Source organism: Salmo salar, chromosome ssa17 (assembly GCF_905237065.1).
Source record: "Salmo salar chromosome ssa17, Ssal_v3.1, whole genome shotgun sequence".
Classification (NCBI taxonomy): domain Eukaryota; kingdom Metazoa; phylum Chordata; class Actinopteri; order Salmoniformes; family Salmonidae; genus Salmo; species Salmo salar.
The window spans coordinates 63,877,676-63,893,775 of NC_059458.1; the positions used below are offsets into that span (position 1 = coordinate 63,877,676).

The 16,100-nt window shown below is 46.3% G+C and overlaps 1 protein-coding gene and 1 pseudogene across 2 annotated transcripts in view; one reads left to right on the forward strand and one right to left on the reverse strand.

Moving 5' to 3' along the window:
- The first annotated feature begins 1,383 nt into the window (after positions 1-1,383).
- On the forward strand, positions 1,384-14,379 carry LOC106576358 (endoplasmic reticulum-Golgi intermediate compartment protein 2-like; annotated as a pseudogene).
- Positions 13,238-16,100, reverse strand: part of LOC106576356 (fatty acyl-CoA reductase 1) — a 115,262-nt gene continuing 112,399 nt past the window's right edge. For both annotated transcript variants that reach the window (XM_045699967.1, XM_045699966.1), the window contains exons 9-12: positions 14,531-14,702; positions 14,135-14,264; positions 13,537-13,664; positions 13,238-13,442 (exon numbers count right to left, since the gene is read on the reverse strand). In XM_045699967.1, coding sequence (XP_045555923.1) covers positions 13,280-13,442; positions 13,537-13,664; positions 14,135-14,264; positions 14,531-14,702 — 593 coding nt within the window. In that variant the 3' untranslated portion in view covers positions 13,238-13,279. The remainder of the gene's footprint in view (positions 13,443-13,536; positions 13,665-14,134; positions 14,265-14,530; positions 14,703-16,100) is intronic.

A 16,100-nucleotide genomic window follows, 5' to 3' on the forward strand; every position in this document is an offset into this window, starting at 1 on the left:
GGTGTACAATGCGTAAAATGACAACACATTTAGAGCCATTCGCGAGCTCGTCGACAGGTGGCGGTATTGGAAAAAGACCATTGACAGTTCATATCGCCTAGCGGGTGGTCGTGTTGCTAAGACAAGACAGGACCCTGTAAAGGAAGCTAGAAGCTAACAAACGTATTGTTTCATTAGTTATAATGTTATGAATTGATATCTGCTTTGCAATCAGTTTACCGGAGTATAGACGCATGAAACCAAGGTAAGAAGAGACAATGATGAATGAATGGTTCTCAGACAGCCATGAGCATCTTTGCTAACTTGTAGCTTACGTTGGTGATGCTGGTGTTGTTATGTGGCTGTACGATGTTTACTATCACTAGCCATTGAAGGAAACACTATATAGCCGATTGACGTTGGTGGGCTATTTCAGTTGTTTTGCATAGATAACGTTATTGGCGGTAGTGCTGAGCGATTAATGCTTTTTGAGGTCGGTTCGATTTCGGTTCATTATGAAAAAAAGAATCACAGTTTTCGATTTCGACTTTGGGTTAAATGCAGTAATAACACAGAATAAAACAATGAATACATGTACTATGATGGTGGTAGTGACTGCCCATTACTGCTATCACTTATTAACCATCATATTCACATTACTGTATTTCCGTTGTTTATATTACGTTTTTCTATTTGATGTTTTTATTATTTTATTCTAAGTCATCATCTCATCGCTATAGAGCTGCTGCCTATGCTGTCTGACAAAATCACTGTTTTGTAGTTCTTCAAAGTAAATAAGGCATACTTTTATGACTACTGAATACCAACTATCAATTACTTTGATCATGTATTTTCAGCTAGAGATACCTGGCCAAGCAACAGCTGCTCTCAGTAGAGGTCTCATAATACCCATAAAACCTAGCCATCAAAAGTGACCTTGTCCCAGAGAGATTTACACGGTTAACAAAACGTCACACCAGGGTAAGCCTACGCGAAACACAGACCTTATTTTAAGTGTTTCTAAAGTCCCCTATGGGAAAAATGAATGATGGAAAAATGATTGGAACCATTTCCTTGTTTGACCATTAGGTTTTTATGACTCACACTGTGGTACTCTATATATCCATCCCTTCATGATCATGCATTCTTGTATCTTCCTTAGCAGGTGTAAAAAAAGAAACGGACCTGACAGGTAGATGCAAAATGGATTATGGTCATTGTAGTTAATTACCATGTTTTATGCGCTAAACTATGTAGAATGTTGGCCTGTTGGAAACTACAATACCCTACTACATTGCACAGTTCAGGCTGGATCTCATTTCTCTTCAGAGAAACTGTGCACATTGAACTCACAGAAAAACATTTATAATTAGTTGTTTAAAAACTGAAAAAGCCTAGCCAGGTATGAACGATGTGTGCAGCGATGATGGTGGTAACTTGCATATTGTTTTATTCCTATATTACACAGATTAGAAAAAAACCCATAATTGTATGATTTCTCTTTCCCAGGTTAGGTGTATGAAGGGAGGACGTGGAGAGTGGTCCTGAAGATGAGGCGTCTGTACAGGAAGAAAGCCCTGAGTCTGGTTAAGGAGCTGGATGCCTTCCCCAAGGTCCCAGAGAGCTATGTCGAGACCACAGCCACAGGGGGGGGGAAGGGGGGGGGGGGACAGGTGAGATTCCACTCTCAATACTGCTTACATATGTCTGAATGCTGATTCAATAGCCCCAACTTTGAATGACGTCGCTAATGTTCTTCTCTCGCCCATCCATAGTGTCCTTGATAGCATTCACTGCCATGGCACTGCTGGCCTTCTTTGAGTTCTTTGTGTATCGGGACACCTGGATGAAGTATGAATACGAAGTGGATAAAGATTTTTCAAGGTACATAGAAATGTTGATTTTGTTTCATCATGATAAGATCTTATTTAAGACTGAAATGTGTTTTACTGCCAGTACATTATCTTGGAATCTGACAATATTTTTGTTCATTTACAGTAAATTGAGAATAAACATAGATATTACAGTTGCCATGAAATGCCAACGTAAGTATTCAACCTTATCACACATTATTTATTGGAATCATTCATGAAATGTAGGCCTTCATATTTTGTCCATAATTAATGCATTATGATGTCCTGTATAATTTCCCCCACAACCCCCTGGAGCTAAAGACTGAGTTGGTGTGCTGTTTCAGATGTGGGTGCAGACATTCTGGACCTGGCAGAAGAGTTTTTCTTCCCTGTGTATAAATGTTCAGGTGATTTTTGAGCTGACCCCGCAGCAAAGACTGTGGCACCGGTAAGCAGTTTAGAATGTAACCACTCTCAAATTCATAGACACAGCTATGGATCCAAGGACTGACCATCCATGATATCAAAATGATAATTGTTATTTTTTGTTGTTGAGCCTATACAGTGTTTGTTTACAAGTAAATTGTTTATAAACAAAAGAGTAAAACAAGCTTCTATTTTGGGTTCTGATTGGGTTAGACAGTTAAACTAAGCTCATGAGACTTTTATGTTTTATTCTTAAATAATCAATGGCTATAATAATCAATGTCTATATATCATGAATTTAAAAGTAAAACAATTGAGGTAGTAATGGTAGATTGGTCCTTTAAGCACTTTGTTAATAGTCAGAAAATCTCACTCAACCACATTCCAAAAGAAAAAAAACTATTTTGTCGTCCTTCCTGTATGAAATGAGTAGTTAACCTGTTTCTCCTTAGGACCCTGTTGCTGATGCAGAACAGGTTGAAGGAGGAGCATTCTCTACAGGAGGTCTTGTACAAGAGTGTTCTAAAGGGAGATCCTACGGCCTTGCCCCCTAGGTTAGTAGGCCTGCCTTGCCCCCAAGGTTAGTAGGTGTGCCTTGCCCCCTAGGTTAGTAGGCCTGCCTTGCCCCCAAGGTTAGTAGGTGTGCCTTGCCCCCTAGGTTAGTAGGTGTGCCTTGCCCCCTAGGTTAGTAGGTGTGCCTTGCCCCCAAGGTTAGTAGGCCTGCCTTGCCCCCTAGGTTAGTAGGCCTGCCTTGCCCCCAAGGTTAGTAGGTGTGCCTTGCCCCCTAGGTTAGTAGGTGTGCCTTGCCCCCAAGGTTAGTAGGCCTGCCTTGCCCCCTAGGTTAGTAGGTGTGCCTTGCCCCCAAGGTTAGTAGGCCTGCCTTGCCCCCAAGGTTAGTAGGTGTGCCTTGCCCCCTAGGTTAGTAGGCCTGCCTTGCCCCCTAGGTTAGTAGGCCTGCCTTGCCCCCAAGGTTAGTAGGTGTGCCTTGCCCCCTAGGTTAGTAGGTGTGCCTTGCCCCCTAGGTTAGTAGGTGTGCCTTGCCCCCAAGGTTAGTAGGCCTGCCTTGCCCCCTAGGTTAGTAGGCCTGCCTTGCCCCCAAGGTTAGTAGGTGTGCCTTGCCCCCTAGGTTAGTAGGTGTGCCTTGCCCCCAAGGTTAGTAGGCCTGCCTTGCCCCCTAGGTTAGTAGGTGTGCCTTGCCCCCAAGGTTAGTAGGCCTGCCTTGCCCCCAAGGTTAGTAGGCCTGCCTTGCCCCCCAAGGTTAGTAGGCCTGCCTTGCCCCCAAGGTTAGTAGGCCTGCCTTGCCCCCCTAGGTTAGTAGGCCTGCCTTGCCCCCAAGGTTAGTAGGCCTGCCTTGCCCCCCTAGGTTAGTAGGTGTGCCTTGCCCCCTAGGTTAGTAGGTGTGCCTTGCCCCCAAGGTTAGTAGGCCTGCCTTGCCCCCTAGGTTAGTAGGCCTGCCTTGCCCCCAAGGTTAGTAGGTGTGCCTTGCCCCCTAGGTTAGTAGGTGTGCCTTGCCCCCAAGGTTAGTAGGCCTGCCTTGCCCCTAAGGTTAGTAGGTGTGCCTTGCCCCCCCAAGGTTAGTAGGCCTGCCTTGCCCCCAAGGTTAGTAGGTGTGCCTTGCCCCCTAAGGTTAGTAGGCCTGCCTTGCCCCCCTAGGTTAGTAGGCCTGCCTTGCCCCCAAGGTTAGTAGGTGTGCCTTGCCCCCTAGGTTAGTAGGTGTGCCTTGCCCCCAAGGTTAGTAGGCCTGCCTTGCCCCCTAGGTTAGTAGGTGTGCCTTGCCCCCAAGGTTAGTAGGCCTGCCTTGCCCCCAAGGTTAGTAGGCCTGCCTTGCCCCCAAGGTTAGTAGGCCTGCCTTGCCCCCAAGGTTAGTAGGCCTGCCTTGCCCCCAAGGTTAGTAGGCCTGCCTTGCCCCCAAGGTTAGTAGGCCTGCCTTGCCCCCTAGGTTAGTAGGTGTGCCTTGCCCCCTAGGTTAGTAGGTGTGCCTTGCCCCCTAGGTTAGTAGGCCTGCCTTGCCCCCTAGGTTAGTAGGCCTGCCTTGCCCCCTAGGTTAGTAGGTGTGCCTTGCCCCCTAGGTTAGTAGGTGTGCCTTGCCCCCTAGGTTAGTAGGCCTGCCTTGCCCCCAAGGTTAGTAGGCCTGCCTTGCCCCCTAGGTTAGTAGGTGTGCCTTGCCCCCTAGGTTAGTAGGACCTGCCTTGCCCCCAAGGTTAGTAGGACCTGCCTTGCCCCCAAGGTTAGTAGGACCTGCCTTGCCCCCAAGGTTAGTAGGCCTGCCTTGCCCCCAAGGTTAGTAGGCCTGCCTTGCCCCCAAGGTTAGTAGGCCTGCCTTGCCCCCTAGGTTAGTAGGCCTGCCTTGCCCCCTAGGTTAGTAGGCCTGCCTTGCCCCCTAGGTTAGTAGGCCTGCCTTGCCCCCTAGGTTAGTAGGCCTGCCTTGCCCCCTAGGTTAGTAGGCCTGCCCAAGGTTGGTAGGGCTCTCAGGCAAATGCATCACTACTGAGGTTTTGGGAAAATGCATTAAGTACAGATATGTATTCCTACAAAGGTAATAATAGTATGTGTGTGTGTGTTCAGAGAGGGGACCGCCTCAGAGCCCTTAAGTGCCTGTAGGATACATGGGCACGTCAACAAAGTGGCTGGGAACTTCCACATCACAGTGGGAAAGTAAGATACCAGTACACATTTCTATAAGCGTGATATATTTAAGCAATAAGTCACCTCAGGGGTTTGTCATATAGGGCCAATATACCACAGCTGAGGGCTGTTCTAACGCACAACGCAACGTGGAGTGCCTGGACACAGCCCTTAGCCGTGGTATATTGGCCCTATATGACAAACCACTGAGGTGCCTTATTGCTATTATAAACTGGTTACCAATGTAATTAGAGCAGTAAAAATAAATGTTTTGTTATATACGTGACATATGGTCTGATATACCATGGCTTTCAGCCAATGAGAATTCAGGGCTCAAACCACCCAGTTTATAATTAAGCAATAAGGCCCGAGGGGGTGTGGTATATGGCCAATATACCACGGCTAATGACTGTTCTTATGCACGACGCAACACAGAGTGCCTGGATACAGCCCTTAGCCGTGGTACATTGGCCACATACCACAAACCCCTGGAGTGCCTTATTGCTATTATAAACTGGTTACCAACGTAATTAGACCAGTAAATAGTAATGTTTTGTCATACCCATGGTATACAGTCTGATATACCACGGCTTTCAACCAATCAGCATTCAGGGCCCGAACAACAGGGTTATATTTAAGTGCATGTTGTATGTAAATCATTCTTTATGGGTGTCATGGGGGAAAGCTATGTAATACTGCCACAGACTCAGAGATTCATGGAGTTTGTCTCATATGTTAGAAGCTTCCAAGCTCCACAAATTGATGCTGTGAATGATTTATGAGTCTATATGTCTGATGGGAAAAGGGCACTCAACCTATAGAGCACAGTATATTTCTTCTTGATGAAAATGCTCCTCACGCTTCTAACCCTCTGTCTAACCCTCTGTCTAACCCTCTGTCCAACCCTCTGTCCAACCCTCTGTCCAACCCTCTGTCTAACCCTCTGTCTAACCCTCTGTCCAACCCTCTGTCCAACCCTCTGTCCAACCCTCTGTCCAACCCTCTGTCCAACCCTCTGTCCAACCCTCTGTCCAACCCTCTGTCCAACCCTCTGTCCAACCCTCTGTCCAACCCCTCTGTCTAACCCTCTGTCCAACCCTCTGTCTCAACCCTCTGTCCAACCCTCTGTCCAACCCCTCTGTCCAACCCTCTGTCCAACCCTCTGTCCAACCCTCTGTCCAACCCTCTGTCCAACCCTCTGTCCAACCCTCTGTCCAACCCTCTGTCCAACCCTCTGTCCAACCCTCTGTCTAACCCTCTGTCTAACCCTCTGTCCAACCCTCTGTCTAACCCTCTGTCTAACCCTCTGTCCAACCCTCTGTCTAACCCTCTGTCCAACCCTCTGTCCAACCCTCTGTCCAACCCTCTGTCCAACCCTCTGTCCAACCCTCTGTCCAACCCTCTGTCCAACCCTCTGTCCAACCCTCTGTCCAACCCTCTGTCCAACCCTCTGTCTAACCCTCTGTCTAACCCTCTGTCCAACCAACCCTCTGTCTTTCTCAGGCCTATTCATCATCCTCGTGGCCATGCTCATATAGCAGCTTTTGTAGGCCATGACAGTAAGTTCTCTGTCAGCCTGACCAGGAAGGGTGACACTCATTTGCATAAGTTATTCGTTTTTGACAAGGACAACATTAGTACTGTTCTCTGGTTGCTTACATTGCATGTTTCAAGTGATAGATAAGAGCAGTATCTATTCTAATGCAGTGCCAAATAACTATTTTCTCAGAATGATTCACTCCCAAATAGAGGTTTTCACTGTCGCATTCCACCTGACTGCATGTGAGCTGGGTTTCATCAATGCAGTGCAGCGTACAACTTCTCCCATCGGATAGACCATCTGTCTTTCGGAGAAGAGATTTCCGGCATCATCAATCCTCTGGACGGGACAGAGAAAATCACCAGCTACCGTAAATTACTGCTCCTCCTCACTGAGACCAGGAAGTAAACACGTTATGTTCTTATCAAACCTCATTCAGCTGTTACTCAATGTGTAGCTTCCAGCCTATTCTGCTCAGAATGGCGCCATGAGTTTGCAGGGAGAAAATGTAGCTATTTGTATCCGTTTGAAGTGGATTTACTGCAGGCTTGCTTTCATTCACTTGCCGTTCAAAGCAGCCTAGTTTCTCCAGGGGAAAGAACTGAAGCCCCCTATTTCACCTTTTCTAGAAGTATTCTGTGTAGTCTGTCACTAGATGAATGGGGTAAAACGCTTTGCTCTTTGTCTTGTTGTTGCAGATAATGAGCTGTTCCAGTATTTCATTACGGTGGTACCTACCAAACTGCACACGTCCAAGGTGTCGGCAGAGAGACGGAGAGGGTAAGTCCTGATTTAGGCACAGATCTTGTATCAGCCTACCTTCCCCAAATCCTCATATTAACCATCAGGGGGAAAGAAATTCTATTCGATGTTGACCATGATGGAGGATGCTGCAGTGGGTTCAGATGGTTGATGGATCCATCCATCCATCCATCCATCCAGTCCATTCAGCTCCCTCTGCTGGCTGCCAAAAGTTACTTCTAGCTCTGCTGTATAACACCACCACCTGAGACAGTCATAGATTTCTGTCTTACAAACACACATATTCACATACACAAAGGCTAATGCTAGAGAGGTGTGTGTGTGTGTGTGTGTGTGTGTGTGTGTGTGTGTGTGTGTGTGTGTGTGTGTGTGTGTGTGTGTGTGTGTGTGTGTGTGTGTGTGTGTGTGTGTGTGTGTGTGTAAAGGAGAGAATAACCATAACCCCCTTCCCCACTCTACCTACCCACTGTCTGGTCTAGTAGCGGGTGTCTGGGATCTTTATGAAGTACGACACCAGCTCTCTGATGGTGACGGTCAGTGAGCAGCACATGCCCCTCTGGCAGTTCCTGGTACGACTCTGTGGCATCATCGGGGGCATCTTCTCCACCACAGGTCCAGACAACACTCACTCTTACCACCCAGGGTCATGGGCAGACCTCATACTGTTCATGTCTCACAAATCATTCCACGGCTGCTTTGCCAGCCTGATACTGTGCCACGTTAGAGAAATGCACCCTGAACATCTTCATTGATCTTCTCTCTCCCACAGGCATGATCCATGGCTTTGTTGGCTTCTGTTTCGACATAGTCTGCTGTCGCTTCAAACTAGGCCCATATAAACCTAGAGAGGTGAGCCCAGTCTTCTTTATTGCCAGTATGTTCAAAATGATGGTAAATCCTTACATGTACCGGTTTCCCTTTGTCTCACTGGTAGTAGTGTATTTACACTGTACCTCTACATGTTCTCTATTTCCAGGTGGTTCTCCCAGATCCCCATGTGAACAACCGTGCTGCTCCGCTCCTGACACGTACAGGAGTAGCCCTCTGACCTGCGCTCATACTCACAAAGCTCTCTGAGTAGGAGTGCTGAGCTTGGATCAGTTTCGCCCTTTTGGATCATAAGATTATATGGACAGATCCTAGATCAGCACTCCTACTGTGAGATGTTTTGTGGATATGGGACCTGGAGCCTGCTGCTGATCGTGCACCTACTGTCCCTTCACCTGTGAGGGAATCCAGGAAGGGGGGAATCCAGGAAGAGAAGTCTCCAATCACAAGTATGTGGATTGCTGGGAGTTTGTTTTGAACCAAATAAGAGTAAACTGATTAGGATCTGACAATCATAATTGTTCTATTTATTGTTTTGGACAGTATCCTCATATGACTACCATTATAATATTTATATCCTGTAAGTATATATTTTACACTGGAAAATGGAAAGCGGCTAACTCCCCAGTTTTATCAGGCTTAGTGTGTAAAGGTATTGGGACGTTGGCATCTGTAAGTTAGGCTGAATGAAATCTGATCCTTCTATGTTATCATTCATACCATTAACATGTCATCTTTGTTCTTTTTCTATCTATTTGCACTGTTGTTCAGTATCTGTTTCACATCTGTCAATGGGAGATGTCCTATTAAATGTGTTTTAGTGCACTTCACCACTTCATGTTGTACACTTTACATTCATGTAAATATGTCATTTGGTATCCCACTATCTTCTGGTGATGGTGCATGCTCTTAGCCTGCGCTTACACAGGTAGTCCATTTCGGATATTTCTTCCCACTAATTGGTCTTTTGACCAATCACATCAGATCTTTTCACGTCCAATCTTTTTCAGATCTGATTGGTCAAAAGACCAATTAGTTAAAAAAAGATCAGAATTGGGCTGCCTGTATAAACGCTGCCATGGAAGTAGGCTAAATCTATTTTCTACATGAGGCAGCAGTGTATGAAGCAGAATGATTAGCACACTGACCAATTTGTTGTCTTTTGGTTTATTCGTGTTTTCAGAGCAGGAATAGAGGGTCGTTTAACATTTGCCAATTACATTTGAAAAAGGAAAATTCAACAAAATAAACAAAGTCGTAAGTGTTGCAGTTCACAGAACACTGCCCAGTTAGCTCTGATCTACCTTTTCTGATCTACCCACAGTGCTCTGCTTCCACTATGTATCATAACAAAGACACTGCTTTGTTATCAACATGACAGATGCCAAGATCCATAACAAGCGAGACATTTTGTTCAACTTCATTGTACAGGAAAAGCCATTTTCTCTGGGCATGCATTTGGTTCATAGTCCCTTACTGAATTTAGGAAAGGACGGTCACCATTGTTGCACACCATTACTGGCTCACATAGAAACATGTTTTTCCAGAGTGAGGATTTGGGGTACATTTAGTCAAGACTTCTACCATAGATACTGTATATAGATGTATCATCTCATAAAGTGGACTGCTGCTGTCTACCACAAGTAACACTTCAGATCTAGTCTGGGGAGCTCTGTGGTAGTCAGACTCCTGCAGAATCAACCCTCAGGAATACTACTCTTTTAAGTAGTCTAGAAAAATAATATAGAACTATTTACACATCTCCTAAACTTGTTTATAGATGATACTGTCACCATCTACAGTGCATTCGGAAAGTATTCAGACCCATTGACTTTTTCCACACTAACATTACAGCCTTATTCTAAAATTGATTAAATTGCCCCATAATGACAAAGCAAAAACAGGTCTTTATAAATTTGAGCAAATTTATAAAAACTGAAGTATCACATTTACATAAATATTCATTTACATATATTTACTCAGTACTTTGTTGAAGCACCTTTGGCAGCGATTACAGCCTTGAGTCTTCTTTGGTATGACGCTATAAGTTTGGCACACCTGTATTTGGGGAGTTTCTCCCATTCTGCTCTGCAGATCCTATCAAGCTGTGTCAGGTTGGATGGGGAGCGTCGCTGCACAGCGATGTTCAGGTCTCTAGAGATGTTTGATCGGGTTCAAGTCCGGGCTCTGGCTGGGCCACGGACATTCAGAGACTTGTCCCAAAGCCACTCCTGCATTGTCTTGGCTGTGTGCTTAGGGTTGTTGTCCTGTTGGAAGGTGAACCTTCGCCCCAGTCTGATGTCCTGAGCGCTCTGGAGCAGGTTTTTCATCAAGGATCTCTCTGTACTTTGCTCCGTTCATCTTTCCTTCTATCCTGACTAGTCTCCCAGTCCCTGCTGCTGAAAAACATCTCCACAGCGTAATGCTGCCAGCACCATGCTTCACCGTAGGGATAGTGCCAGATTCCTCCAGACGTGACGATTGCTGGGCAGCCAGCTCTAGAAAGAGTTTTGGTGGTTCCAAACTTCTTCCATTTAAGAATGATGTGTTCTGTGTTCTTGGGGACCTTCAATGCTGCAGATTCCTTTTGGTATCCTTCCCCAGATCTGTGCCTCGACACAATCCTGTCTCAGAGCTCTACGGACAATTCCTTCAACCTCATGGCTTGGTTTTTGCTCTGACATGCACTGTCAACTGTGGGACCTTCGACAGTTGTGTGCCTTTCAAAATCATGTCCAATCAATTGAATTTACCACAGGTGGACTCCAAGTTGTAGAAACAGCTCAAGGATTATCAATGGAAACAGGATGCACCTGAGCTCAATTGAGTCTCATAGCAAATGTCTGAATACTTCATGTAAATAGGGTATTTCTGTTTTTTATTTAATACATTTTCAAAAATGTCTAAACCTGTTTTCGCTTTGGTATTGTGTGTAGATTGAGGAAAAACATTTATTTAACCAATTTTAGAACAAGGCTGTAATGTAACAAAATTTGGAAAAAGTCAAGGGGTCTGAATACTTTCCGAATGCACTGTACCACTTAAGACAAGCCTTAGTTTGACGCAATTATTTATAAAGATGAAAAAATAGTAAACTGCTGTACAAAACAGGCAAAAAGTGGACACCCAGTAAAACAAAAAAATGACTCATATGCGTTATGTCAAACATACCGATGTCAATATTCAGTAGTCGTCAACCAGGTCAAGCGTTAGTAGTACTACAGTAGCGGTCTCCAGTGGTCAAGATTTAGGGCTTCATTAAATCCACATCACAGAAGTTCAGCTTTACAGCATGATTCAAACAAAGGGAATGTTCCTGCTTTTGCAGGCTGCATTCACAGTAAAAGCTGCATGTGTTGGCTCAATTGGAAATGACCTTTTCATTTATATTGCGGAGTCTGTAACGCTTCAACTTTACAGATTGAATAAAGCCCTTAATGTGATCAACACTGAAGTTACTCTCGGATATCCTTAGCTGGCCTCGCTACAGAGTACAGGTTCCCAAATATTCTGTCAGTACAAACCAATACAAGGTAAAAACACATCGCCCATGGAAGAAGAGAGGCCATGGATATCTCAGGATTCACACATTAAGAGTCAATGTACAGAAATTGTCTTTCAGTGGAGGCCTGATATACAGTATTTCAAGTATGCAAAAAAATCCTCTATTCCAAGACATTGTATCTGGGTTGGGGAGGACGTAAACTATGAGCAAAAACGTGGGGAGAGTATACAATGGGTTTATTGTTGCATATGTAATCTGTGGCTTTAAGAAAAGCCGTAGTCAGAAAATAAATAACACTTACGTAGTGGTTTTACTGTATGACGTACAACAGGGTCAGAAGGAACAATGTCTGGTTGAGGAGTGGGGTTGTATCCTGCTGGAGGTCTGAGGGGTGTGGTCTGGTTGAGGAGTGGGGTTGTATCCTGCTGGAGGTCTGAGGGGTGTGGTCTGGTTGAGGAGTGGGGTTGTATCCTGCTGGAGGTCTGAGGGGTGTGGTCTGGTTGAGGAGTGGGGTTGTGTGCTGCTGGGTCTGAGGGGTGAGGTCTGGTTGAGGAGTGGGGTTGTATCCTGCTGGAGGTCTGAGGGGTGTGGTCTGGTTGAGGAGTGGGGTTGTGTGCTGCTGGAGGTCTGAGGGGTGTGGTCTGGTTGAGGAGTGGGGTTGTATCCTGCTGGAGGTCTGAGGGGTGTGGTCTGGTTGAGGAGTGGGGTTGTATCCTGCTGGAGGTCTGAGGGGTGTGGTCTGGTTGAGGAGTGGGGTTGTATCCTGCTGGAGGTCTGAGGGGTGTGGTCTGGTTGAGGAGTGGGGTTGTATCCTGCTGGAGGTCTGAGGGGTGTGGTCTGGTTGAGGAGTGGGGTTGTATCCTGCTGGAGGTCTGAGGGGTGTGGTCTGGTTGAGGAGTGGGGTTGTGTCCTGCTGGAGTCTGAGGGGTGTGGTCTGGTTGAGGAGTGGGGTTGTGTGCTGCTGGGGTCTGAGGGGTGTGGTCTGGTTGAGGAGTGGGGTTGTGTGCTGCTGGACGTCTGAGGGGTGAGGTCTGGTTGAGGAGTGGGGTTGTGTGCTGCTGGAGGTCTGAGGGGTGTGGTCTGGTTGAGGAGTGGGGTTGTGTGCTGCTGGAGGTCTGAGGGGTGTGGTCTGGTTGAGGAGTGGGGTTGTATCCTGCTGGAGGTCTGAGGGGTGAGGTCTGGTTGAGGAGTGGGGTTGTGTGCTGCTGGAGGTCTGAGGGGTGAGGTCTGGTTGAGGAGTGGGGTTGTATCCTGCTGGAGGTCTGAGGGGTGTGGTCTGGTTGAGGAGTGGGGTTGTATCCTGCTGGAGGTCTGAGGGGTGTGGTCTGGTTGAGGAGTGGGGTTGTGTGCTGCTGGGTCTGAGGGGTGAGGTCTGGTTGAGGAGTGGGGTTGTGTGCTGCTGGAGGTCTGAGGGGTGTGGTCTGGTTGAGGAGTGGGGTTGTGTGCTGCTGGGTCTGAGGGGTGTGGTCTGGTTGAGGAGTGGGGTTGTGTGCTGCTGGAGGTCTGAGGGGTGAGGTCTGGTTGAGGAGTGGGGTTGTGTGCTGCTGGAGGTCTGAGGGGTGAGGTCTGGTTGAGGAGTGGGGTTGTATCCTGCTGGAGGTCTGAGGGGTGTGGTCTGGTTGAGGAGTGGGGTTGTGTGCTGCTGGGTCTGAGGTCTGGTTGAGGAGTGGGGTTGTGTGCTGCTGGGTCTGAGGTCTGGTTGAGGAGGTGAGCAGGGCGTTCAGCTGGTCAACAGTCAGTTGGTCAACGGTCAGTTGGTCATCAGTTGGTGAGTGTGCTGGAGGCCCTGAAGTAGGAGAGGAACTTGAAGCAGAGGCTGACCACAAAGTACCAGATGTTCCTGGCCATCTGAGAGCGGGCGATGAACACCCTCCAGATGAAGACCAGCAGTAGAGTGTTGAATGTGTAGCGGATGTTCCTCAGCCTGAGGGAGGGAGATGGAAGTACTCTGTCATTTACGTCCTTCTTCAAAATAAGACAGGAACAAACACAGTCAGCCCTGTAAGTAGTCTACTCACTTCCTGAGGTGTTGCCTGGCTGCAGGGATGTCGGACATGTCTTCATTCAGAACGTACTTCTTGGTGCCGATACAGTAGTTCTCTATGTACTCCGGCCAGTTCAGCTGACGCACGTCAAAGTTGAATGTCTGGGAGAGAGAGTTAGGATGTTGATGTGCAGTACGACATGGCTATTATGGTCACATTCTGTCGATTATGAAAACCTTTGGGATATCTATAATTTAACCTTCTGAAATTGAATGATGTAAGTACTTTATTTTACCTTTAACTAGGCAAGTCAGTTAAGAACAAATTCTTATTTTCAATGACGGCCTAGGAACAGTGGGTTTAACTGCCTTGTTCAGTGGCAGAACGACAGATTTGTACCTTGTCAGCTCGGGGATTCGATCTTGCAACCTTTCGGTTACTAGTCCAACGCTCTAAACACTAGGCTACGCTGCCGTATTAGTGACCTTTTGTCTCTAAATCAATGAAGCTGTTTCTTTGAGCTGAAATGATGGCTTGGTGGCATTACTAGGTGAAAAACATACCATTGACTATATACATCAACATGCAGAGATAGTGTGTGCATAGAGGATGGATGCTGAGTCTACTGTACCTTCCTGTCCTCAGGGCTGAGGTGGCTCATCAGCATGTTCATGTTCTCTGAGTTCCACTCCCAGTCCTGTCTGCTGAAGTACTCCAGCAGGCCGATGGCCTTGTGCAGCCGGTTGAAGATACGCATCATCCTACACAGAGAGAGAGGAATGGAGGATCTCCGTCCAAATGTACTGCATGTATATAACACAATTGTAATGTTCGTTTCACTGAAGACTTCATTAAAGATCACTTGTATGCAGCAAACACTGATTTCTTATTTCTTTATGATTACAGATCATTTTATTTTTACATCACACTGTGTTGATTGGGTTGAAAACAAGTAGGTAGTTACATTTTCATAGACCGAACAATGGTCTAATGACAATGCTGATTGTCAGGACATTAGTAATCTTACTGGGGTTTCTGTCCAGACAGTCTCAGGTAGAGGTCGTAGATGAGGGCAGGGAACTTGTGGCTGACCAGGATCCAATACTGGTTCATCAGGTAGTTGGAGGTGATGTTGGCGTTGGGCCTTCTGAAAGCCTGCTCCAGAGGGTTCCTCTTGAAGCTGGACATCACATGGTGCTCTGAGAGAGAATACAAAGGAGTTAAAAATGTGAAGGAATCTGGGGCTTGGAGCTGACAGCTCTATTCTGTTGTGGCATTTTCCGGGGTGTAACGTTAGGGAAGTGCCTCTCACATCTTCCTTAGCCACTATATTAGAGAATTGGAATGGTTCCAGGGGTGTGGTTTTCTGTTGCACTAATGACCTCATTCACAGCAGCTGCACACCTTCCCCACCTGGCTGCAATCAAGGCTGCTCAGACCAAGGTAAAACTGCTGGGGGAACTGCTAGTGAAAGAACCAGTGGGTGACACTGGTGTGAATTTGTTCTTTCTGCTTTCTTTTGAAGACTCGTGACCCACCAGCCTCTAAAGAAGTGAACAGCCTTACGAGGTTAAGTCTTCTCCACAGGAGGAACATCTGGGGTAAGCCCGAGGGTAGCTCTCTCCTGTTGTAGTTTTGTCATTTTGAGGCTTTCCCATTTAATTTATTCCCTGTAACTGTTTTAGTTCTTTAGTTTTCAAGTTGATCTCATCACTTTTGAGACATCTCCACAAGATGAGAGCCAAGTGGAGGAAGAAGCGTATGCGATGGCTGAAGCGTAAAAGGTGGAAAATGAGGCAGAGGTCCAAGTAGACTGGGCCCATCCTCTACAGCTGTGATACCATTCTGGTGGTTGAAGCCTGTGGTCCATGATGTGCCAAGAGCTGAACTACGGTTGTCTGAAGCCAACCTCATTGCACTGGAGTAAAGGACAGATTTTTCATAAGGGATATTTTGCAAATTCTTAACATGCTGTAAGAATTGGAATTCATGAAATGGATGCAACCTCCACAAATGAATACATGTCATACTAAATGGATTGTCTTGGATTTATGTCCAGAATAATAGAAAATGCTCTGAGACCATGTGCCACACTACATATGACCCTTCGAGGAATCAAAGCCACACCCCTGATGTTTCACCGTGCTCCAGCACATTTCTGTGGATCAACTGTCATTAATTGTATTTTTATTAGTTCTAAGATATTAACTCCAAGTAGCACAATATTTTGGCCAGGATTCAATCTGATGGTGATTTGTTGACTATGTGCCATTTAAAGAGAGAACATGCTGTGTTTACCGTGAACGTGGGAACACTGCCTTTACTAGGTGCATAGCTGACAAAGGGTGATGTTATTGAATCCCGGCCACAGTGAATATTCTCCAGCCCCGCTAACAAGAGTTGAAAGATGGTTTTGGTGTTGAGGGTGAGTGTTCCCGGCTAGGGTAAGGTAACACAAATATACATTTTTTTGAAAAAGGGCATCAGCAAGATTAGAACCTGTGACCTTCTGGTCCCTATCCCTAGTCCACTGCGCTAGTAGGGGGGAGGGCAGCACCCTTGTTTTTCCATGTATTTAATGCTGTTCTGTCAAAGTA